The sequence below is a fragment of the Astatotilapia calliptera genome, chromosome 5, assembly GCF_900246225.1.
Source record: "Astatotilapia calliptera chromosome 5, fAstCal1.2, whole genome shotgun sequence".
Taxonomy (NCBI): Eukaryota; Metazoa; Chordata; class Actinopteri; order Cichliformes; family Cichlidae; genus Astatotilapia; species Astatotilapia calliptera.
The window spans coordinates 8,539,592-8,565,001 of NC_039306.1; the positions used below are offsets into that span (position 1 = coordinate 8,539,592).

The 25,410-nt window shown below is 41.7% G+C and overlaps 1 protein-coding gene across 1 annotated transcript; it reads right to left on the bottom strand.

The window, feature by feature from the left end:
• Positions 1-8,805: 8,805 nt before the first annotated feature.
• ilrun (inflammation and lipid regulator with UBA-like and NBR1-like domains) lies at positions 8,806-25,257 on the bottom strand. The gene is made up of 5 exons (XM_026167039.1): positions 24,894-25,257; positions 22,383-22,537; positions 22,062-22,259; positions 16,558-16,862; positions 8,806-12,368 (listed from the first exon to the last, which is right to left on the bottom strand). The coding sequence occupies exons 1-5, from the start codon at positions 25,049-25,051 to the stop codon at positions 12,342-12,344; spliced, it is 843 nt and encodes a 280-aa protein (XP_026022824.1). The 5' UTR covers positions 25,052-25,257; the 3' UTR covers positions 8,806-12,341.
• Positions 25,258-25,410: the final 153 nt, after the last annotated feature.

Consider the following 25,410-nt stretch of genomic DNA (forward strand, 5'->3'; position numbering starts at 1 on the left):
ATTAGGGATGGCCCCTTTGTTTAGAATGAAGAAAAATAACAAGCAGTTCATCACTTCAAGCAACAGTAATCATGTCATGGAGTAATCATGGTTTCATAATATCAATAAGATTGAGAACAAAGATAAGTAGTTTCAGTATATCAGCCCTTCTCTTTTCCCTCACCCCAATTAATCAGGGTGAGGGAAAAGAGGTTGGTTGGTTTTTGCACCTGAGCCTAGTTCTGCCAGAGGTTTCTTCTCTCTGGATATTTTCCTTCCCAAAGCGCTTGCTTATAGAGACCGTGTGATTATTGAAGTTCCTTTCTAATACTGCAGGGCCTTTATCTTACAATATTAGGTGCCTTGAGGTGACTGTAGCTGCCAGCAGATGCAATATAAAGAAAATTCAACTGAACTGAAATGAATCATGTCCAGGTCAGAACCATACAACGAGCTATGTTATCTAAAAGAATTAGACCCTGAAAACTGTTTCTCTTTTTCTTATTAAGTTCTTTACACATTCTGTAAATGTAAAGTTGTTAATTTTCATTGTTTTACGTTAATATCATTTAAATTAAATTTGCTGGAATAGAGTGGAGTGCTGAAGCTTAGCTTCAAACATTTTCTCAGGTCGATTTCTCAGTCACCTTTTCTTATTATGTTATCAGATGTAAAGCTCCACTGAAAACTAACAGTACTCAGGTCATACATCATGCAAATGCAAATTGACAGGTTTTGCCGTCTTTGTTGTGAAAATGTTTAAATAATTACATTCTGATGAATTCCAAACTGAAAACAATTTTGTTTCTGTCAGCGTTAGAACTGTAATGACTATCACTGATGGAGACGAGAGCAGGATCACTTCCTGCTTCAGGGAAAAAAAATTTGCATTAGTATACATATATCCGTGTTTGAAGGCGAATTGTGCTAAGGGAATGTTTACTTAAAAGGACTTATTTTGACTTGTTTTTGTTTTGTTTTGTTTTTTAAGCAGAAACTGAGGGCGAAAAGAGGCATTCAGGAAGTTATAACCGTTTGCGGATCAGGACATGTAACATAAAGTTTATGTATATAAGATGCCCAGGTGCTGTCTTCTTGTTAAACACACTCGCTGCTCTCTGGTTCTCTTCTGTCTCAGGCTTGGAATTTATTAGCTGTTCTTCATATGAGATTGAAGAGCCTTTCAGCCTGTTGCAGCAATGCTTTGAAATACTCTACCACTCCAGCTCTGTTTATAATGATTAATCCGAGTTTTCGTTTTACAGGCTTTGTGACAAGATGTCTGTGAAAAGCGCTTGTAATTAAACGTTACTTACATGATATTTACTTCCTTGGTGCTGAAATACTGTGTTTGGTTTTCACCAAACGTGATGCTGTGCATTATGGCCAAACATCTCCACTTTGGACTCATCTATCTAAACGACATTGTTCCAGAAATCTTGTGGTTAGTTCATGTGAAAAACAAAGATGTGTTGCTCTTTTTAGAGAGAAAAGGTCAAGTCTTCCAAACAAGCCGTGCTGGTTCAGTGTTTTTCTAATTGCATTGTCATGAACTTTAACTTTTAACATGCTTAATGACGCCTTAGTATTGCTAGGTCTTGTTTTTTTGTTTGTTTGTTTGTTTGTTTTTTAAGTATATTGTATTTTCTCTGAGCATTGCTGTGTCTGACCTTTAGGAGAATTTTCTGGAACTTCCAGTTCGCCTTGTAATCGGAAGGTTGCTGGTTCGAGCCCCGGCTTGGACAGTCTCGGTCGTTGTGTCCTTGGGCAAGACACTTCACCCATTGCCTACTGGTGGTAGTCAGAGGGCCCGGTGCGCCAGTGTCCGGCAGCCTCGCCTCTGTCAGTGCGCCCCAGGGTGGCTGTGGTTGCAATGTAGCTGCCATCACCAGTGTGTGAATGTGTGTGTGAATGGGTGGATGACTGGATGTGTAAAGCGCTTTGGGGTCCTTAGGGACTAGTAAAGCGCTATATAAATACAGGCCATTTACCATTTCCACCCCTAAAGATTATCATCTAAACTGAACATTTTTCACAATTGAATAAATCTTTGTTATTCTGGAATGACAGACCAAATTGTTTAGGAATGGTCTTACGTTTGTAAGACTGTAAGACCATTAGTAAGTCCTGATTATTTGGCAGCAACAACTGTGTTAACACACACCTGAATGTCAGCAAAGCTGCAAATTTCTCCTGTTATAGAGGTGGTCTTCTGGATGTTCACAGTGGGATGCAAAAGTTTGGGAAACCTTGTTAATAGTCATTATTCTCCTGTATAAATCGTTGGTTGTTACAATAAAAAAAATGTCAGTTAAATATATCATATAGGAGACACACACAGTGAAATGAAGTTTGTTGGATTTACAGAAAGTGTCCAATAATTGTTTAAACAAAATCAGGCAGGTGGATAAATTTGGGCACCACAAAAAAAGAAATGAAATCAATTTGTAGTAGATCCGCTTTTTGCAGAAATTACAGCCTCTAAACGCCTCCTGTAGGTTCCAATGAGAGCCTGGATTGTGGTTGAAGGTATTTTGGACCATTTCTCTTTACAAAACATCTCTAGTTCATTCAGGTTTGATGGCTTCTGAGCATGGACAGCTCTCTTTAACTCACCTCACAGATTTTCAATTATATTCAGGTCTGGGGACTGAGATGGCTGTTCCAGAACGTTGTAATTGTTCCTCTGCATGAATGCCTTAGTGGATTTTGAGCAGTGTTTCGTGTCATTGTCTTGAAAGATCCAGCCCCGGCGCAGCTTCAGCTTTGTCACTGATTCCTGGACATTGGTCTCCAGAATCTGCTGATACTGAGTGGAATCCATGTGTCCCTCAACTTTGACAAGATTCCCAGTCCCTGCACTGGCCACACAGCATGATGGAACCACCACCGTATTTTACTGTAAGTAGCAGGTGTTTTTCTTGGGATGCTGTGTTCTTTTTCCTCCATGCATAACGCCCCTTGTTATGCCCAAATAACTCAATTTTCGTTTCTTCAGTCCACAGCATCTTATTCCAGAATGAAGCTGACTTGTCCAAATGTGCTTTAGCAAACCTCAAGCGGCTCTGTTTGTGCTGGAGAAAAGGCTTCTCTGCATCACTCTCACATACAGCATCTCCTTGTGTAAAGTGTGCCGAATGGTTGAACGATGCACAGTGACTCCATATGCTGCAAGATGATGTTGTAGGTCTTTGGTGCTGGTCTGTGGGTTGACTGACTGTTCTCACCATTCGTCGCTTCTGTCTATCCGAGATTTTTATTCGAGCCTTAACTTGAACTGAGCCTGTGGTCTTCCATTTTCTCAATATGTTCTTAACTGTGGAAACAGACAGCTTAAATCTCCGAGACATCTTTCTGTATCCTTCCCCTAAACCATGATGGTGAACAATCTTTGTCCTCAGGTCATTTGAGAGTTGTTTTGAGACCCCCATGTTGCTACTCTTCAGAAAAAATGTAGGTCAGGTGTTACTGAGCTTACCAAGCCAATTTGAGTTCCAATAATTAGTTCTAAAGGTTTTTGAATCAATAAAATGATAACAGTGCCCAAATTTATGCACCTGCTTGATTTTGTTTAAACAATTATTGCACACCTTCTGTAAATCCAACAAACTTCATTTCACTTCTCAAATATCACTGTGTGTGTCTCCTATATGATATATTTAACTGACATTTTTTATTGTAACAACCAACGATTTATACAGGAAAATAATGACTATTAACAAGGTTGCCCAAACTTTTGCATCCCACTGTATGTAACACCTGGGTTTTACTTTCCTTCTTTAGTCCTATGGAATCAGTACTGGTTTGTCTAGGTTTTAACTCACTGCTGCTTCATTTTAGCTTAATTTTTGTTAAATAAATAAAGACAAGATCTAATGTGTTATGCGTTGTTGTTCATCTGAGGTTGTATTTTCCTTATTCTTGACAATTTTTATTCTGTCCTGACACCTTGTTAAAATAACTGACGTTACTCACTGTGCCCGTTTGTACACTGCTCAAAAAATAAAGGGAACACAAAAACAAGACATCCCAGATCTGAATTAATGAAATATTCTTATTAAATACTCTGGTCTTTTTTTTTTTTTTTTTTTTTTTTCTAAATCATTTAGAAATACTCTGGTCTTTACATACTTGAATGTACTGACAGCAAATCACACAACAATTATCAATGGAAATCAAATTTAGCAACCCACAGAGGTCTGGATTTGGAGTCACACTCAAAATTAAAGTGGAAAAAACACACTACATGTGCATCCAAATTTGATGTAATGTCCTTAAAACAAGTCAAAATGAGGCTCAGTAGTGTGTGTGGTCTCCACGTGCCTGTTTGACCTCCATAAAATGCCTGGGCATGCTCTTGATGAGATCGCAGATGGTCTCCTGAGGGATCTCCTCCCAGAAAGGACTAAAGCATCCGCCAACTCCTGGACAGTCTGTGGTGCAACGTGGAGTTGGTGGATGGAGCCAGACATGATGTCCCAGATGTGCCTAATTGGACTCAGGTCTGCAGGGTCAGGTCAGTCCATAGCATCAATGCCTTCGTCTTGCAGGAACTGCTGACACACTCCAGCCACATGAGATCTAGCATTGTCCTGGATTAGAAGGAACCCTGGGCCAACCGCACAAACATATGAGCTGTGTCCAAATTCATGGGCTGCATCCTCCTGAGGACCCGGCCTTCGCGGTCTACGTGGGCCGGGTCCTCAGAAGGTCGGGTAGGCCGGAAGTAAACGGCTGGGGAAATTGGACGATCTAGCCTTCTGATTAGCGTCACCGCTGTCTCGGTGGAGTTTAATAAACTCGGCCGTCTGCTTCTTGCTATCTAAAATATAACAGGACACTGGCGTAAATTCTCGACCATCTCACACTTCTGTTTATTCAGTTTTCTGTTTGACGTATATTCAACTGTGTAAAAACCAAGGAGGAACCCACCCGGGGGATTAATAAAGTTTTATTTTATCTAATCTAATAACTTTAATCTCAGCCAAACCGATTTACTCACGAACAAACAAAACACTGAAAAAAAGACAAACAATAACATTTTTAGGTTGTCTAAGTGACTTATTTATTACATTTAACCTGAGTAGCAAAAGTCCGATGTGATCTGAAAATGATGTGCCGGGAGTTGGCCCGTTCTCGGCGGCTTCAGTAACCCTCGAGCTCTCGGCTAGCTATCGAGCTGGTGGGTAACAGACGTCTCCGAAAACGTCGAAGCACTTTTGCAAATATGCGATATCTTGATAAACCGAGCAGATATTTGAAGTTTACACACCCACATTCTCGCCTGAAAATATGTTAAAAGTTTATTTTGTGACCCAGAAAGACTAGTAAGAGTAATTTTAAAACTTAGTTGCGGCCGCCATTGCCAGAAACTGGAGTTTGGCTGGGCCGCGCTATGAATTCTGGGATATGGTGGGCCACGAAGGACACACCCAACCCATCCTTCAAATTCGGGGAAAAGGAGGACGCATTTGTCGGCTGCATTTGGAGGAGTCTACAAATTTGGACAGCCTTCGGCGTGTTGCTGTGACGTAATCGGTCTACAAATGCGTCCTCAGGAGGATGCAGCCCATGAATTTGGACACAGCTATGGTCTCACAAGGGGTCTAAGGATCTTATCTCAGTACCTAATGGCAGTCAATCTACCTCTGGCGAGCACATGGAGGGCTGTGTGGCCCCCCCAGAGAAATGCCACTCCACACCATTACTGACCCACTGCCAAACCGGTCATGCTGGAGGATGTTGCAGGCAGCAGAACATTCTCCGCAGTGTCTCCAGACTCTGTCACATGTGCTCAGTGTGAACCTGTTTTCATGTGTGAAGAGCACTGGGCGCCAGTGGCAAAGCTGCCAATTTTGGTATTCTCTGGCAAATGGTGTGTTGGGACGTAAGCACAACCCCCACCTGTGGACATCGGGCCCTCATGCCACCCTAATGGATTCTGTTTCTGACCGTTTGAGCAGACACATACATATTTGTGGCCTGCTGGAGGTCATTTTGCAGGGCTCTGGCAGTACTCTTCCTGTTCCTCCTTGCACAAAGGTAGCAGTCCTACTGCTGGGTTGTTGCCCTCCTACGGCCTCCTTCACATCTCCTGATGTACCAACCTGTCTCCTGGTAGTGCCTCCATGCTCTGGAAACTACGCTGACAGACACAGGAAACGTTCTTGCCACAGCTCGCATTCATGTGCCATCCTGGATGAGCTGCACTACCTGAGCCATGTGTGTGGGTTGTAGTCTGTCTCAAGCTACCACTAGAGTGAAATCACCCCAGCATTCAAAAGTGACCAAAACATCAGCCAGAAAGCACAGGTACTGAAAAGTGGTCTGTGGTCACCAGTCCTTGATTGGGGATGTCTCGCTAATTGCCTATAATTTCCACCTGTTGTCTATTCCATTTGCACAACAGCATGTGAAACTGATTGTTAATCAGTGTTGCTTCCTAAGTGGACAGTTTGATTTCACAGAAGTGTGATTGACTTTGAGTTACATTGCGTTATTTAAGTGTTCCCTTTATTTTTTGAGCAGTGTATTTTGGCAGAGCATGTGCAATCAGTTTATCAGAGCTGAAAACAGGAGAAGTGACCCAACACAGAAAAGTTAGCACTGGAAAAATAAAACAATTATTTTAAAGAGATTTCAAATGTTCTCCTTCTCATAAAGTGTCCTTTGTTATAAAGTCCATCTTATAAAAATGCTGATTTCAGTACAGTACCTGAGACACAACGCCTGGTTTCTCATGTATTTAAAAATTATATGTTTAAATCTGCAGCTGCAGGATAATAAGAGGCTACATGACATTTTTCAAGTGAGCAAATTTTCTTGTAAGGCAGTACTATTTAACTTCAGGAAATGCTTTCCCACTATTTACTTTTCGTAGTTCCCGATGCTCAAGACTTACCATCATTTAAAGTTGCCTGTCATTTATAACGCCTGCAGTGCTCCCCACCCACACAAATAAAATCCATAATCTAATCACATTGATAGCTCCAAAGGCAGCAAATTCCCCATTAACCAGATGGTGTTTGAAAACATATGGCAGCTTCCTGTCCCTAACGCTGACTCTCTCTCTCTCTCTTTTTATTGTACTAAAAATGCAAGAGTTGTACTTTAAACCTTTATTTTACATTAAATGGCTGACTTTGAGGACTCTCGTCACATGTCACATGTCACTGACAAGAGATCCCCAGGAAAAACTGCAGCAAGCTATTCTTCTTTAAACATTTTATATAAATTTGAGTTGTAAACATACCATCCTAAACATAAATATGACAAATTAAAACATTATCTATAAACACAGACATTTTTTCAACATTAACTTAAAACCAAGTCAGTAAAATGTATTCCATTTTAATTACTTTAATATTAAAGTAAAGTTTTCAAGACAAAAACATTATCTGTCACATCTGACTTTCATTCTTTCACTAAAACAGTTGAAGCCTCACATTAAAGACCTCATTAACCTAATAGAAATGACAGAAAAAAGGAAAATAGAAAAACAGTGACTCAAGCGCAATGAGAGATGATAGACATGATGGGATGTTTGCTGAATTAACGCTGCAAAAGTCAATATTTGTCCTCAGTCACCCTGGCACACAAGACACATTCAAACAATTGCCTCAGTGCTGGCTTGCCTGAATGCACATGGACATCTCGCCTTCCCACACATAAACACACACACCTTGATATACTGCCAAAATAATAGATACAGACATAGACATATCACACCTTATCAACATATCTTATCACCATAAGACTAGCTGCTGTCATATGAGGCTTTCGTGCAAAAAGACTTACTGCTTCCACAGGAATTAAGATGATATCAGTAGTCATGTGCTGCTAGCTGATGAACGGCAAGTGTGAGCAAGACCTGCAAGACTTCTATTAAAAAAAGCAATGTTGGCAATTCACATGTCTTAAGCATTCACATATATGATAACACAATGTCACATTCACAGCAAATTTATCCCAAGATCAGACCGTGCGCATTTAGAGAAAATGCAAAAAGATCCAAGAGCTGCATGCAGACTCCAGTTATGTTAACTGTTAGAGTTCATGACAGTACAACGAGAAAAAAACCCTGAACAATTATGGCTTGTTTGGAAGTTTTGCCTTCTCTCTAAAAATAACACGACAGCACAGGTCAAAATTAAAAATAAAAATAAAAAACAATGAAAAAAATAGAACACCTAATAACTCTGCCAATACATGCACACCATCTATCTTGAAGATAGGTGTGGCCCCAAAATACACTGGCATCAAAGCCTGACAGCTCAACCACGATGACTGACAGATGTGCTGACATTGGCAGCTGTAGGTGCTGGCGCATCCCTGGTGCTAATTAGAATCACTGATCTGCACCTGTTTACCATGTGCATGCTAATGGTGCCTTTTATAGAACTTTTAATGAAACACAATGTGGCTCTGTGTGTGACACAGATCATCCAAGAGGCTTTGGTTTTGTGGTTGAAATTTTATTACTATTTAATAATTTGCTTGGCATTAATTAAAGAACGCGTGTCTATGTGTTGTACTTTTTGTGTTAATGGATGCAGCTTGCTACCTTAAAACTCCACACGTTCATCCAAGTACAGTAAGCTGTGGCTAAAACTCATTTTGAAGATCTGAAGTGGGACTTTGCGTGATGTTACTGTGGCTACACAATGCATCTTTTGTGCTGTCGATGGATGTGAAACTGTAGCTCAACGATTACATGATACTGTTTGTGTTGGGTGTAGCTTAAGGTTAAAGCGCAGCTGGAGTATAGAGTGATTTTATGCAAAGATGGCATTTACTTTGACCCCATGAAAAAAACAAACACTGAAGTCATTGTTTCAGTGTTAATTTAATCATACAAATGCTTAATTATAGTTACAGGAGGAAAAAAAAAAACAACTTAATTTTGACAATTTCTCTTCAGATAAATGTGCCATCTTAGGACTATGTAAACTTTCATCTCATCCACTCACTCTGCCACCCATCTCAAGTCCAAACATAGTCACAAACTAAAACTAAAGAATGGATCCAGCAGTATTTTCTCACCATTTTTCTCTTCCTCACACACACAAGCAAGCCAACAAGAAGGAAGCTCACGCATGCACGCACACATGCACGCACACACGAAAAGAAGGAAAAGACAGACGTGAATAATCGAAGCAGTGCAGAACAGTGTATACTGTTTGGGAGGAGGACTGTCAGATGACTCAATACAAACAGAGAAGAGCTGCAACACAGAATGCTGGTGAATTTTAAAGATAAACATACATTATAATAGAAGAAACAATCCCCTTGATAATTAACCATCAAAAGTTGTTTAAAGGACTTTAAAATCAAAATATTAAAAGTTTCTAATAATCCTGTTTGAACACTTCCTTATAAAAACTGTAACACTATAATGGCGTTCTATGGACCACCCATTTTATTTTTAGGCCAAAAAGATACACAGAAAAAAAACCAAACAAACAAACAAAAAAAAAACATGGACATAATGAAGGCAGCAAAGCTGAAGTAGAAATTCAGGTGTAACAGCAGACAAACTCATTCATGTGATCAGAAGAGAAAAACAAACAAACCCAAAAAACATACAATAACCTTCACAGTCAACATCAGACACTGGTGTAGGAATGAAACTAGTGTTTAACATTGAAACCTTTCATTTCAGGATATATAAAAACAAAAACCTGAAGCTGTGAGGAATACACAAATCAATATTTTGAGGAGGGGGGAATGCTGGTGTCACGATCCACAATAAGCCAAAGAAAATCTTAACTGACCCTCAGTGCTAACAATGCTGATAACAAACATCTACATTCTTCAGACAATCTGCTAGGCTCACACTACAACTCATCACCTTTCCCCCCTCATTCAGTATACTCAGCACTCATGACAAGTCTGGTGTAGTTTGGTCTTCTGATTTTTAGCACCACCTGCTGGCTATGAATGGGAATTATTAAATCTGCAGCACAGACAAAAAGACAAAATAAATAACATCTGGGACATTTTTGATGCGTGAATTTTTGGTGCAGAATCACTCAAAAATACTTCTGAGGTACACACTTATTAAAGCTCTCTCAGTAATGATGTGCATGTGTCAAGTCATCCTTTCCCCAAGTAGTATACACCATTTATGTCAGTTCAATCCAAAGAGAAACCATTAACATTTACACGCACACACGCACCAGGCAGGCACATACATACATACATAGACATGGACTCAGTCATTCATCACGCAAAATAGATTTAGATGGCTTTATCAACCTTTCCTCACAACTCACATATTCAAGCTTACTCACATCCATTTGCGCTTCAGCCTCCATTAAAAGCGAAACCCACCCTAAACAAAACAAAACAAAAAAAATAATAATAAAATAAACTCCACCCTTGTCCCATGCAGTTTCAATTATGCACCTGCAGACTATGCAGCGGATGATGCCACCCGTTAGTGTCTGGTCTCTCTGGATTTTGTCTTTGGAAGAAACTGGGTTCCTACACAAGAATGACAAATATTTATATGCAGAAGGGCAGGAAGTCTTAGCTTTTAATAGTCTATGTAAACTTGGATAATAAGACTTGTTTCTTTAGATATTTTGTCAGACGACACAAGTCAAATGCATGTTGTCTGACTTGAATTGAATGGCATCCTGGATTCACAAAGTCCAACCCTGCTTAGTTTGAAGTTAACTGCAGTAACGAGAGAAAACGGCTTCTGTTGGAAGCATCCAAGCCATCTTACAGTGCAAATCTGTATGACAGCAGAACATAAAATCTCCAAATTATCAAGGATGAGTGCTAAACTCAAATCAAGGACTGCAAAGAAAAGGGGGAAAAAAAGTGACTGAATGTGGAGCAATCAGTCTAACAAGCCAAGTCGTAGCAGGGGGGAAAGTGTGTTGCTGCAATGCAGTAACTGCTGGAGTCATATTGGAGTTTTGAGAATTTCAAGTTTCCAGATTGTGAATTTCTTAAAATTTGAATTACAAATGGAAATGTGTGATTTTTCTGGAGCTTTAACCAAACAAATGCGGACGACTCACTTTAGCCAAAGTCAGATATTCAATGTTGCCAAAGCCAAAATTAAAGTGCCCCTATTGTGCTTTCTCCTTCCCTCCAGTGTGTTACATATCTTCTGCGCATGGAAATAGTTTGCAGAGTTAAAAAGGCCAAACTGAATTATTCCAACTCCAAAAAAAAAGCTGTCCTCATTTACACATTTCACACATGTAATAGTGACACAAACACAGCACAGTACAGGACTAATCAGCCATTTTCACAAGGCTAAAAATCCTTGTGTTTTAACAGTAACGATCAACATTATCATAGCTAGCAGACAACAGCTGTGCTGATGAGTCAAAGTAAAAGGCAGAAGCGATACAATGTATTTCTAACAGTTTTAAAAACCTTTTGTTAGCAGTCAACAGCTTTCAGACGGTTTCCTCACTTGTCATGAGAGGGGCCTCAAAAAGCTGTGAGCGTGCCAAAAATGTGAACATTATTTTGAACACTGAAATCATGTAAAACAATTCAGGCTGTAAATGAGCATAACAGGGGCACTTTAGACATAGTGTTACATTTTAAACATGGCATCACCATATCCATTACGACCAGTTGTCTGGTGATGCAAAATTGGTTGATGATGGGAAAGATTCCCATCTCTCTCATACATGAATGCAACTTTGAGGCTTACATTTTTGTACGCACTTAAGTGATGATTTTCCAGAGCTGGCAAAGACCTGTGCATGTTTTCTTTCTTTCCTTTCTTATGTGTAGTTTTCTGCTTCTGTGTTTTACCTTAAGGAGTTTGAAACTTCTGCACATTTAGATTTTTTACATTTTTTTGAGGGGGATGGTGAATAAAAGATAACACCTTTTTTGAAATACTGTGTAAAACCTCAACATGAATGACCACTAGAATTTCCTGTACTACTCTAACATATTTAAAAAAATAAATAAAAAAATTTCTAGACCTGGGTAGGAACCCAAAAGAGAGAAAGCATTCAACTGCCCACGGGAATACCAAACTGTTTAGGGTGACTTTCACTTTAATTAGGCACGTTTTTACCACGTAAATAAAAAATAGTCAGGTGTATCTATTCGTAAAGGTTTATAGCTCTCTTAAATGAAGCATTCACACATGCGAGTCCAGGTGTTGATGTCAGGTGGGATGTTTCACGGCAGCTGATGTAATCCATCACCTCACTGTCCTCTGTGTTTCTGTGGAAAGGGTCACGGGTTGTTTTTGGAAGAGGGTTGTCATGAGTCAATATAAAACAACTGTTCCTCTCCCCCTCCAACTCCTCTGTGTTTAAGGACTCCCAGGGTGCTAAGCTCTTCATTCACCGTGGGGGAGAGGGGTCTTTGTCATTCTAGCTCTGTCCAAATGGGTAGGGTCCCTGTGGGGGAAGACAAAAAAAAAAATGAGAGAAAGCCTTTTGGTTTAGTTTCTATTACAACACAAAGGGGAAAGAAAAGCATAAGCTCCACCATGTCTGTGTTTATCTTCAGTTTCAGGGCGGTAATAAAAGGTGACAAAACCAAACCGCCCAGGCAGTCTTCTTTCGAATTAATGCATCGCTTAAAAAGCCACAAAAGATTCACACAGCTAGTTGACTCTAATTATTCCAGTGTAACAAACCCTGAAAAGGTTGAGAGGTCAAACTGTGAACAAAGCTTTGCCTATGAAAAGTACTGGACCACACCTCTTAACCTTTGAATTCTGATATTTGCATTTCTACAGGTGTATAAGATGATGGACGTAGCCATGCAGTGTGCCTTTACAAGCATATATAAAATAATGGGTTGTTCTAAAGAGCTTACTAAATTTGAGTGTGGTACTGTAACAGGATGCCACCACTGCAACAAGTCGGCTCATGCAAATTTCTTCCCTCCTAGAGAGTCCACGATCGGCTTTAAGTGGAAAGTGGAAGCATTGCGGAACCACAGCGCTTCAGCCATGTGCATAAAAGTCGCCAGCTCTCTGCTGACCCAGAAAGTGCAGACGCCAAAACTTCCACTGGCATAAACATCAGCATAATAACTGCATGCATGGAGCTCCGTGGCATGGGCGATCAGCTCCTCCAGGTGTAATGTGTAGGTGGTTCAGTCCATACAGTGTTTGAGGAGAGAATACCATAGAACAAAAAGGTCTCATCTAAAAGATTTAACTGTAATTTTTTTCTTCAACAAAGACCACTGAGGGAGTTTAACAACGCTGTAACATAGAGGTTTACACGTGTCACAAATAATTACCTGTCAGCCAAACTGTAGCAACAATCCATATCATCTCTGATTTTAACAGGCTGTTTAGCCACACTAGAATTGCAATTACAGTAATTAAGAATAAAAGTAAGAACTTAACAAGAAATGAGGAGCTCGCTTTGCTTTTCTCTGATACTTACCACCAACACTGCAAGAAAATACAAAACCTGGCCAAAACTAAAACTCTATAGCATTCCCAGTTGAAAAAGTGGGGCTTTTCATTCCTTTGGAATGTTCAGGCCTTCCACTGTAATTAAAAAATATATATTTAAGTGAGGTTTATTTACTCAAACTTACAAAAGAAAAAAAAAAAAAAAAAGGGAAAGCGGTTTTGGCTTTGACCATTTGCAGACCAACCGCTGATTTGAATGTAGCTACCGCCAAAGCGCGCACACACACACACACACACACACACACACACACAAAAACCCTACTTTGTCTGTAAAATTAGAACATTTTTTTTTTAATATTCAAACTTTGTTCTGCATCATCAGACGATTGCGCAATATGCTTCGCCAAACTGTACCGTAAGACTAAAATGGATTAAGTCACAGAAACTCTTTTCTGTTTTAAGTAATCCATCTCAAGTTACAACTAATTAGAATAAAGTTTTAAACCCTGAGGCTCGTCTAACTGTCCACAACCTGATATGCCGACAGCTGCAGAGCAGACTGCCAAGAAGACGGTTAGTGTCTAACCACAATCCCCCGAGTAAAGATATCTAATCATCTAATTACTCACGTGAACTTTCCTTTGGCAACATTTTACTCAGTGCGAAGTATATGTAGGTGAATTGAATATATTAAATTTGTGTTAAAATGTGTGCAAATATGTGTAGTCCCAAGAGGAAGAAAATGATAAATGCAATTATCACATTCATGCCCATAAAAAGAGAGAGAGGAAAAAAAGACATCTGATACTTGGGACCAGCTTCACAGGTTAAGTGGAACTAAACTAAACACTGATAATGTAATAGAATTTAATTTTACAGAGAAATAATGATCATTATCGCTTCTTCTTTTTTTTTGTATAAAGAAAAAAATCCACGTAGCATTGCTGAAAGAAGGTTTCAGTCTCACAATTCAGCACTGATATGATTTCCACATCTCCTTCTTGGTGGGACAGCGTCAGAGCTGAAAGCAGCACGTAAAGGTTACTTAGTGCTTTGTTTAAATGGATCAAGTTTAAGAGCTCTAATGTGCAGCTGTCACGTTATAAATAAACAGCGACATGGAGGGTACACGAGTGGTAAAATACAGTGGGGCAAAAAAGTATTTAGTCAGCCACCGATTGTGCAAGTTCCCCCACCTAAAATGATGACAGAGGTCAGTAATTTGCACCAGAGGTACACTTCAACTGTGAGAGACAGAATGTGAAAAAAAAAATCCATGAATCCACATGGTAGGATTTGTAAAGAATTTATTCGTAAATCAGGGTGGAAAATAAGTATTTGGTCAATAACAAAAATATAACTCAATACTTTGTAACATAACCTTTGTTGGCAATAACAGAGGTCAAACGTTTACTATAGGTCTTTACCAGGTTTGCACACACAGTAGCTGGTATTTTGGCCCATTCCTCCATGTAGATCTTCTCGAGAGCAGTGATGTTTTGGGGCTGTCGCCGAGCAACACGGACTTTCAACTCCCGCCACAGATTTTCTATGGGGTTGAGGTCTGGAGACTGGCTAGGCCACTCCAGGACTTTCAAATGCTTCTTACGGAGCCACTCCTTTGTTGCCCGGGCGGTGTGTTTTGGATCATTGTCATGTTGGAAGACCCAGCCTCGTTTCATCTTCAAAGTTCTCACTGATGGAAGGAGGTTTTGGCTCAAAATCTCACGATACATGGCCCCATTCATTCTGTCCTTAACACGGATCAGTCGTCCTGTCCCCTTGGCAGAAAAACAGCCCCATAGCATGATGTTTCCACCCCCATGCTTCACAGTAGGTATGGTGTTCTTGGGATGCAACTCAGTATTCTTCGTCCTCCAAACACGACGAGTTGAGTTTATACCAAAAAGTTCTACTTTGGTTTCATCTGACCACATGACATTCTCCCAATCCTCTGCTGTATCATCCATGTGCTCTCTGGCAAACTTCAGACGGGCCTGGACATGCACTGGCTTCAGCAGCGGAACACGTCTGGCACTGCGGGATTTGATTCCCTGCCGTTGTAGTGTGTTACTGATGGTGACCTTTGTTACTTTGGTCCCAGCTCTCTGCAGGTCATTCACCAGGTCCCCCGTGTGGTTCTGGGATCTTTGCTCACCGTTCTCATGATCATTTTGACCCCACGGGATGAGATCTTGCGTGGAGCCCCAGATCGAGGGAGATTATCAGTGGTCTTGTATGTCTTCCATTTTCTGATGATTGCTCCCACAGTTGATTTTTTCACACCAAGCTGCTTGCCTATTGTAGATTCACTCTTCCCAGTCTGGTGCAGGTCTACAATACTTTTCCTGGTGTCCTTCGAAAGCTCTTTGGTCTTGGCCATGGCAGAGTTTGGAGTCTGACTGTTTGAGGCTGTGGACAGGTGTCTTTTATACAGATGATGAGTTCAAACAGGTGCCATTCATACAGGTAACGAGTGGGGGACAGAAAAGCTTCTTACAGAAGACGTTACAGGTCTGTGAGAGCCAGAGATTTTCCTTGTTTGAGGTGACCAAATACTTATTTTCCACCCTGATTTACAAATAAATTCTTTACAAATCCTACCATGTGAATTCATGGATTTTTTTTCACATTCTGTCTCTCACAGTTGAAGTGTACCTCTGGTGCAAATTACTGACCTCTGTCATCATTTTAAGTGGGGGAACTTGCACAATCGGTGGCTGACTAAATACTTTTTTGCCCCACTGTAAATAACTTACAAATTCCAGAGATTAATCTTTTTCTTGCCAGCACTGCTCTCTTATTTGCAACGCCAGTGTTGCATTTTTCCATTATATTCTTTGTTATAATCTCTAGTGAACACAGGCAGAATCCAAACATGTGTTAACAAAGAAAGCTGATAACTGCCACTGTGATACCTGTCAGGGGTTTGAGGTTTATGTGAAACACACAGATGCAAAGACATCCTGGCAATGTCGAACACTTCGTAAGCTACACCCTATAGAGCCATAGAACTGCATAAAGCTCAATATTTAAACATTTTGTACAAGTCAAAACAACTGCTCATCTGCTGCCCATCACCTGTAGAACAGAGTATATAGTTTTTACAAAAACTTGCATATGGTACTTAAAAGTATAAAGGAGTGAATGTAGTGATGTAGGCTTAAAGGTGAGAGCAGATCTGTGATGAGTTCATTTTTACATATACATACCTGTCCATAAGTTACCACAGAAAGATTAGTTTGGAGACCATTTGACGCCCTATTTACAGCATTATGAGACAGTCCATTCTGATCTTGCTGGATTGGCTCTTGCGTGCGTTCCCAGGCTCCACCTGGATCTCTGAAACTGTTGTCAGTGGCATCATGCTTGTTCTTCTGTGGTGAGGCAAAAGGGTTGAAGTCTCCCTGCACATTGCGCTGGGGCTGAGTGTTGAATTCTGTCTCGAAGGAAGATAGCTGCTGGGTCACTCCAAGAAGACCTCCAACTTCTACACTAAGAATCACCCATATTACATCTGTGGAGATAACAAACAAGCACAAAAGTGACCTGACTGTGTAAGACTCAAATGTTTTGCCAGTTTGACAACTTTCTTAGTGTTAAATTGCCATTAAGAGAATATGTAGAATCACAATTGCTTTTATTACCAAGCTTGTACACAAACAGGAATTTGTTGCTGTATGTTGGTGCCAAAAAAACAAAAAAAAAGAGTATGCAGCTAGTAAGGTTTTTAACGGGTAACTTTTCTGCTCTTTTCCAACTGTTTATATGGATTTATATGTACTCTTTTAGAGCATTTTTGCATGCTTTACAGCTGGTGAAACACTGGTTTTTGGAGGTTATCCCCTAAAGCATGCACTGCATTGCTGTTTTGAAGCTTTTAGAAAATAATTACTGAAACTATTATCTTCCACTTTGTATTGTGACCTCTTCCAACACTAACACTGTTACCAGCAATGTAACTAATGGTGCTGACATAATTGCATAATTTCCTTAGGGATTAATAAAGTTTTCTGATTCTGATAACAACAACAAGGGAGAGGTAGATGTAAGCACAGGAGTGCATGATGAGGAAGGAGATAAGAGACTGCTGTGAACAGGTTTCCCAGGCTAAGGTGTGAATATCTACAGCTGAGGGTGATGTTGATTCTCTGCTGGGCATTTGTGGAGCTCCCCAGGTGACCTTCTGTCAGAAACATGCAGATTTCACTCCCTTCCCCCTTCACTTTAAACCAGCTTTCTTCTGATTGTCTGTCCCTCTAAAATAAAAGACTGAGATAGCGGGTGGGACCTCTGTGCTCACAGCCAGAGCTACATGCTTGAGACAACAATATGAAGTAGGTTTGTTACAAGTCTCAAATGAAGGCTTAAACCACGGGCATCCTCAACATTGTCTGGTGTCTGGTTAAAGCCTGACAGTCTGATGAAATTTTGTTGTTCGTCTTATTTTATGAGAAACTGAAGTATGCGCCAACCAGCGTGCAGCCTGTTACAGTCGCTCCTGCTTTTCTCTTAGTTTAGCTTTTTTTTTCTTACGTATTCTTTTTTTTTTCTGACTTGTATTTTCATCCGTTTATTATCTTTTACTCAATCATGTGGATTGAGAGAGTTTTTGTTCTTCTGGTGGCCGTGGAACTGTTACTTTTATCAAGGAATGGGACCGCGGCACATCTCTTACACTCACGGACTGTTTACTCCAGAGATCAGCTGATCGCCCTGATGCCGGCCGGTTCGCTGGCCAGGCCCGCAGAAGTACCAGCTGAAATTTGGAGGAAAACACATCGGGGATGCAGAGGTCAAGGACAGAAGAGAAGAAAGAAGGAGACGGTGAGACAGCGGAGGCTCGAAGCGAGGAGGAGGTATAAACCATGTCTGCAGTCTATCATGATGGGAAATGTGCGATCGTTGGCAAATAAAATCGACGAGCTCTCAGCACTGGTACGGAGTCAGAGGGAATACCGAGAGTGTAGCCTGATGTGTTTCACCGAATCATGGATGCACCAGGACATTCCCGATGAGAATGCTTCCGTGGAAGGCTTCCACACTGTTCGGGCGGACAGGGACAGCATCGCTAGCGGTAAGCGTAAAGGAGGTGGGCTTGCTGTTTTAGTTAACAACCGGTGGTGTAACCCTGCCAACATAACAATCAAAGAAAAGATTTGTTGCCCGGACATTGAACTGTGTGCTGTTGGACTCAGGCCGTATTATTTACCCAGGGAATTCTCTCACGTCATCTTGGTGGCTGTCTATGTTCCCCCCTCTGCTAACCCCACAGCTGCATGTGACACTATCCACACTGCCATAGCTCGGTTACAGACTCAGCACCCGAGTGCCTTTATTGTGATCTCGGGTGACTTCAACCATGTATCACTGGACAATACACTAACAACATTCAAACAATATGTGGACTGTCCCACCAGGGGAGAGAAAATCTTAGACTTACTGTATGCTAACGTCAAGGATGCATACAGCTCCTCCTCCCTCCCCCCACTTGGTAGGTCAGATCATAACCTGATTCACCTCACCCCCCGCTATGTGCCAATTGTGAGGAGGGAACCTGTGACCACCAGGACTGTTAGGAGGTGGTCAGAGGAGGCAATAGCGGAACTACAGGGCTGTTTCGAGGTGACCAACTGGGAAACACTCTGTGAGCCTCATGCCGAGGACATCAATGAGCTTACTGAATGTATCACAGACTACATAACTTTCTGCACCGACTCCATTGTTCCAGCTCAGACTGTTCATTGTTACCCAAATAACAAGCCGTGGGTGACTAAGGACATCAAAGCCCCCCTCAACAACAAGAAGAGGGCTTTCAGAGGGGGCAACAAAGAGGAGGTGAGGAAGATCCAGGTGTTACTAAAGGACAAGATCAGAGAGGCTAAGGACAATTACAGGAGGAAGCTGGAGTGGAAACTCCAGCAGAACAGCATGAGAGAGGTGTGGAGGGGCATGAAGACCATCACTGGATTCAGGCCAACCAACAGCAGGGGAACTGAGGGAGGTGAGAATAGAGCCGACGAGTTGAATCTGTTTTTCAATAGATTCGACACCACAGTGTCTGCTCCTACCCCCACAACCTCACCTGTAGTTAGCCTGGAATCCAGAGCCACACCACTGTGCCAGCCTCTCTCTTCACATGTTGCCTCCTGTGAGATTCCTGACACCCCTCCCCCACCCATCACCTTCACTCAATACCAGGTTGAGATGCAAATGAGGAGACTTCACTCAGGCAAGTCTGCTGGACCAGACGGAGTGAGTCCCCTTGTCCTCAAGACCTGTGCCCCCCAGCTGTGTGGAGTCTTTCATAAACTGTTTATGCTGAGTCTGAGTCTGCAGAGGGTCCCGGTGATGTGGAAGACATCATGCCTCGTCCCTGTACCAAAGACGCCACGTCCCAGTGGCCCCCAGGATTACAGGCCCGTGGCACTGACCTCCCACATCATGAAGACCCTGGAAAGGCTCATCCTGGACCAGCTGCGACCCATAGTAAGACCACATCTGGATCCCCTTCAGTTCGCTTATCAGCCTCGTCTCGGAACTGAGGACGCCATCATCTACCTGCTCAATCGTGTCTACACCCATCTGGACCAGCCGGCGAGCACTGTGAGGGTCATGTTTTTTGACTTTTCTAGTGCTTTCAACACCATCAGGCCGACCCTCCTGGGTGATAAGTTAGCAGCGATGCAGGTGGATGCTTCTCTGGTGTCCTGGATTGTTGATTACCTGACAGGAAGACCACAATATGTACGTCTCCCACAGTGTGTGTCTGACAAGGTGATCAGCAACACAGGGGCACCACAGGGGACTGTCCTCTCCCCCTTCCTCTTCACCCTCTACACCACAGACTTCAGCCACTGCACAGAGACCTGCCATCTTCAGAAGTTTTCTGATGACTCTGCGGTGGTTGGATGCATCAGCAGGGATGATGAGACAGAGTACCGGGCTGTGGTCGACTCCTTTGTCACGTGGTGTGAGCAGAATCATCTGCATCTCAATGTGGCAAAGACCAAGGAACTGATCGTGGACTTCAGGAAGACCAGGAAACACTTGACCCCTGTTTCAATCCAGGGGGTCAGTGTTGACATTGTGGAGGACTATAAATACCTTGGAGTACACATTGACAATAAACTGGACTGGGCTAAAAACACCACAGCACTTTACAGGAAGGGCCAGAGTCGTCTCTATTTTTTGAGGCGACTGAGGTCCTTCTGCCAGAAAATGCTGAGGATTTTCTATGAGTCTGTTGTGGCCAGTGCGATCCTCTATGCTGTTGCATGCTGGGGGAGCAGGCTGAGGGTCGCAGATGCCAACAGACTTAATAAACTAATCCGTAAGGCCAGTAATGTCGTGGGGATGGAGCTGGACTCCCTCAAGGTGGTGTCGGAGAGGCGGATGCTGTCCAAGATAAAGACAATGTTGGATAACACCTCCCACCCACTCCATGACATGCTGGTCAGTCACAGGAGCTCGTTCAGTGAGAGACTGAGATTACCGAAAAGCACCACTGAACGACACAGGGAATCTTTCCTGCCTGTGGCTCCCTGTACAACGCATCCACTTAACACACTGGTTACTGCTACAACTACACGTTTCTTTTCCAGCTATTTATTTATGAGTGACTTATGTATATATATATATATATGTATATATTGTACTATTCTTAGTTAGCGTATTGTCTGTCTTGTCTTACTGTTGGTTTATGTTGGTTTATAATGGAGCACTGTAACAAAAAAATAATTTCCCCCAAGGATCAATAAAGTATTCTGATTCTGATTACAGACTAAGGCAGTTCAATTATGGCAAAAGTCATAATCATGGGGGGTGAGGAACAGTGTTAGGCCTTGACCAGGGGGCAATTTTTTGTCTCCGGTAGCTATTGGTTCCTGCCAACCTGCCTCCGCTGTGGGAAGTCTGCCGGCACAGATGGAGGCCAAGAGGGCACAGAGTGACAGTGAGCTCAAGTGGCTCAGAGACCTGCAAAGCAGTCACAGAGGCGAGAAAAAAACCAAAGCCGACAGCAAATTGTCGCACACTGTTGAAAGTGGGCTGAGTGAAAGACCGTCGGATCTGCAGAAACAGGGAGCCACACACAACTGATAATCCTGCAGTTTTTGACTACAAAAACTTGAGTCTTACTTTCTCTAGATCAGGGCTGCCCAATCCCAGTCCTCGAGAGCTACTATCCTGCAGCTTTTAGATGCATCCCTACTCCAACACAGCTGAATCAAATGGTTTGATTACCTCTTCAGCATGCCATCGTGTTTGGCAAAGGCCTGATAACAAGCCATTCATTTGATTCGGGTGTGTGGGAACAAGGATGCATCTAAAAGCTGCAGGACGGTAGCTCTCGAGGACCAGGATTGGGCACCCCTGCTCTAGATTGATGTCTCTTAATGAGCTTTTCTGAAGCTGCAGTAAAAAGCGACTGACTTTAAGTTATTAGGATGAGCAAAGAACACAGCTATGAAGAAAAGGGGAGCCTAATGTATTACAGAGTACCTAAACAAGACCTTTGTTCTGAACATGAAAGCAAAATACTAACAGTTGTATTATAATGTTGTTTTTAATCATCACGGGAACCGAAAATTGTAAATGAGATATAAATCTGATTAATTATCTTGGCTTAGTATGAACTGAAATTATTATTTACTATTATTAGTCATAGGTCTCATAAATGTACTTGATAGTTAATCAAAGTAGTAGTGGTTCTTACCTCCATAAAATAATCCAGTGGCAGTACACATCCTCCACTGGCCCTGGTACATGCCAGGAGTTGTGGGACTTCGCATCTGCACACTCACATCTGATATTTCCTGGGGATCTAGCGACTTCACAATAACTGTGTTTACATGCCCAAACTGATCGCCTCCAATGTACTTGAGACAAACGCCCGGTGGCCATGACTCTGCACCTACAAGACACCAAGAAGAATTCATTCAAAATACATCTCAACAAAATCCATGAACACGTTACAGATTTATAAAGACTATCTACATGTATACAATGTGAAGGTGTAAATGTAAAGCCCATATACCTGTGTTTTGTATCCTCCAGGTCTTAGTGAACAGCGTATCTGGAGGGACAGACTCTCCTTCCCCAATTGTCACATCCTCAACAAAGGACATAGATGGGGTGTTGACATTGGGACTTTCAAAGTCATAATATGCACCAATAGCAGCCTGCAGATTCCTGTTCCAATGCAAAAGAAGCGAGCATAGAGTTAATACACATCAGCAATACCTATCGATCCTGGTTATTAAACTTGAAATCATAGTGCTGAAGTATAAAGTAAAATCTGTCCAAGTGTTTTTGTTTGTCTTTGCAAAGCCTGCCCTACTTTTACAATTAGCATTATTTGTAACATATTTGCCAGATCAGCTTGTCCTCATAACATATTTGACTACTTCAACATGCACCTCCTGAGTACAGTACTGTTAAAAAGTATCTGCCTTTTCTGATTTCTTACATTTTGGATATTACACTTACATGTTTTCAGATCAAACAAATTTTAATTAGTCAAAAAGAACAAATACATTTTAAATGATGATTTCATGTATTAAGGGGGGGGGGGGGGGGGGGCTATCCAAACTAAAATTCCTCCAAGAACATCATCTAAGGAACTGCAGGCCACACTTTGCTCACGTAATGTCAGAGTGTATGACTCAACAAAAAACAGAGACTGGGCAAAAACACTTCTGACCAAAAATGGATTCTTATATGGCACTTTTCTACTCTTCCACAGCACAAAGCGTTTTGTATAACATGCCTCATTCACACACTCCTATTCATTTTTCTATGCTTAAGTGCTTTCTATCTAAATTTTACACACATTCATACTCTGATGCATCCATTCTAGTATGCATAGTTAGTATCTTGCCCACAGATATCTGGCATGCAGACTGGAGCTGCCAGGGACCAAACCACCAACTTTCCAATTATTAGATGACCTGCTCTACCTACTGAGCTACCAAAAAAATCCCCACAAAGGCTTGCCAAATGCACCTGATGATCCCCAAAACAGAAAATATTCAGTGGAATGATGAGACTGGTTCAGTTTTTTGGAAAGTTTATATCTGGCATAAACTAACACAATATTTGATAAGAAATAACATCACACCAATAGTCAATCATGGTGGTGGTAGTATAATAATGGCCTTGGGCTGCTTTGCTGCTTTAGGAGCTGGACGACTTGCCATTATTGATGGAATCGTGAATTCCAATCTATACTAGAAAAACCTGAAGCCATCGGTTTTTTGTCCTGAAGCAGAAGCACACCCAGGTTATGCAGCAGGACAACAACAAAATATCAGAAAGATCAAAAATAAATAAGATAAAAAGAAAACAAATGTTTTGGAGTGGCTTAGTTAAAGTCTGAATTTAAATCTGATTAAGATGCTTTGGCATAACCTTAAACAGGCTGCTCATGATCGAAAAGCCTCTAATGTGGCTGAATTAAAGAGTGGGCCATAATTCCTCCACAGCTGTGTAAAAGACTCATTGCCAGTTACTGCAGACTCTTAATTGTAGTTCTTACTGCCAAGGGTGGCAAAACTAGTTATTAGGTTTGTCTCAGATAGGTTTGGATAACTTTCCCCCCTTAATTAAATTGTCATATAAAAACTGTATTTTGTATTAACTCTGATTATCTTTGTCTACTCACATTTTTTGCTGATCTGAAGCATGTAAGTGTGAAAAATACACAACAAAAAGAAGTAAAAACAAAGTTGTACAGTCCTACATAGTCATCTTAGTGGCACTTCTCTTAGTTTAGCTTTGCCAGTAAGAGAGAAATAAGGCTGCCTGGTTTAGTGGTTTGCTACCTCTGAGCCATTGCTCATATACTAGCCATAAATTCATGTTTACTTAGAACTTCCAAATCTTGGATTCAGGGGACAGATTCAAACAACTGCCGCGCAATGATGCATTCTTTCCATTATGACCTCCTAAGCTCCATTCCCCTATACAGAAGCTATGTGAAATCAAGTTTTATCTTTCAAAATTGATCCAATAAAGGGCATCAATCGCTGACAAACTAAAGAACGTGAGCATAGCTGGCCAGGAGCACAAAGGCGTTGTGATCAAGACCACTTGTTGTCGGCCGCTGATAGATCACGACTGGTTACGTCATCAGAATAACGTGAAGTGAGCGACGCTGCCTTGAGTTTTGGCTTCCCGATGAGCACGGTTTAACTGGCTCTGTGCGCTGTTATGTAACATGGCTGACGATCCGGGAGGGAGAGTTCCCTGTGCTTAAATTAGCCTGCTAGCTATTTGGTTCCTCGGTGACTTCACCTTACTGTTTCCTCTGCGGTCACGGCAAACTTTACCGTTTCACTTCCGTTTGCCAGTGATGATAGCTTGGAGTTAACAGTCATCCCATAGAATGGGAATGGTGATATGATTACCTTCAGGGTTCAACATCACCTCCATAGCGCTCTATTTTGAACATTTTTTTATCTATGTAGGCTAACAAGCTAATTATAAAGCTAGGTTAGCGTCATACTCCTGTCCTCCCCACAGCGGGCCCTCCAATCCCCGCACTCACCAGTTGGTCATGTCCAGAAAGAAGGCGCATCCTGCGGGGTTTAGCTGAAAGCCCAGCAGCCTCTGGAACTCCGAAATAAGGACGTCCTTGTCCGTGGTGCCCATGCAGCTGAACTTCTGCATGAGCTCCGCGTCCACGTCCATGTCCGTGCCCTCCATGGGTGCCAGGTGTCCCGTGGCGGAGACGGGGGTGGTACGGGGGTCCTCTCTCAATTGAGTCCGAGGCCTTGTTCAGCCATAACAACCAGTTCAACAACAACAACCGTTAATGCGCATGGCACAACAAGGGGGACGATGTTTGACGTTGCAACAGCGCGCTCGTCGCCCTCCGCCAATCACTTGGTGGGCGTCGACGTCATCTGTTGCTATTTGTAGCCACCTTTTCATTGGTTTATCAATGAAATCTGTTTCCCATCTATCTGTTCAATGTAAAATATGGACAGTATGACTACCGATGTACATGAAAACAGCACTGAATATATTAATTATATAAAATTTGAATTAGAATTAGAATTTAA